A 358-nucleotide genomic window follows, 5' to 3' on the forward strand; every position below is an offset into this window, starting at 1 on the left:
TTACCAGATCTTCGAGGAGACCAAGCAAGGGCACCTGGAGAGGGAGTGCGTGGAGGAGCACTGCAGCAAGGAGGAGGCCCGGGAGGTGTTTGAGAACGACCCCGAGACGGTAAGGGCCCAGGAGATTCGGGTGGGTTGCCCAGCTCTGCCCTCTCACTCGCCCTCCATCCATCTGCGGCTGGGTGCCAGCTGCCTGCACAGCTGGGGAGGCCGTTCGGAGGAGGAGGAGGAGGAGGAAGCAGAACCATTAGGTGAATGACTGGAAGCCCTCAGCCCGCGTCGGGGCTGTGTCAGGGCTGTCCGGTGAGGATGGGCTGGGGGGGGCGCCCAGGGCGGGGGCCCGCCGCGCGACAGCCGC

The 358-nt window shown here is 67.3% G+C and overlaps 1 protein-coding gene across 1 annotated transcript in view; it reads left to right on the top strand.

The window, feature by feature from the left end:
• Positions 1-4: 4 nt before the first annotated feature.
• Positions 5-358, top strand: part of GAS6 (growth arrest-specific 6) — a gene marked incomplete at its 5' end in the record, with an annotated part of 42,094 nt that continues 41,740 nt past the window's right edge. The window contains one exon of the mRNA XM_009698525.1: positions 5-109. Within this exon, the coding sequence (XP_009696827.1) occupies positions 5-109 (105 nt within the window). The remainder of the gene's footprint in view (positions 110-358) is intronic.

Source organism: Cariama cristata, unplaced genomic scaffold (genome assembly GCF_000690535.1).
Source record: "Cariama cristata isolate BGI_N322 unplaced genomic scaffold, ASM69053v1 scaffold5654, whole genome shotgun sequence".
In the NCBI taxonomy this organism is placed as follows: domain Eukaryota; kingdom Metazoa; phylum Chordata; class Aves; order Cariamiformes; family Cariamidae; genus Cariama; species Cariama cristata.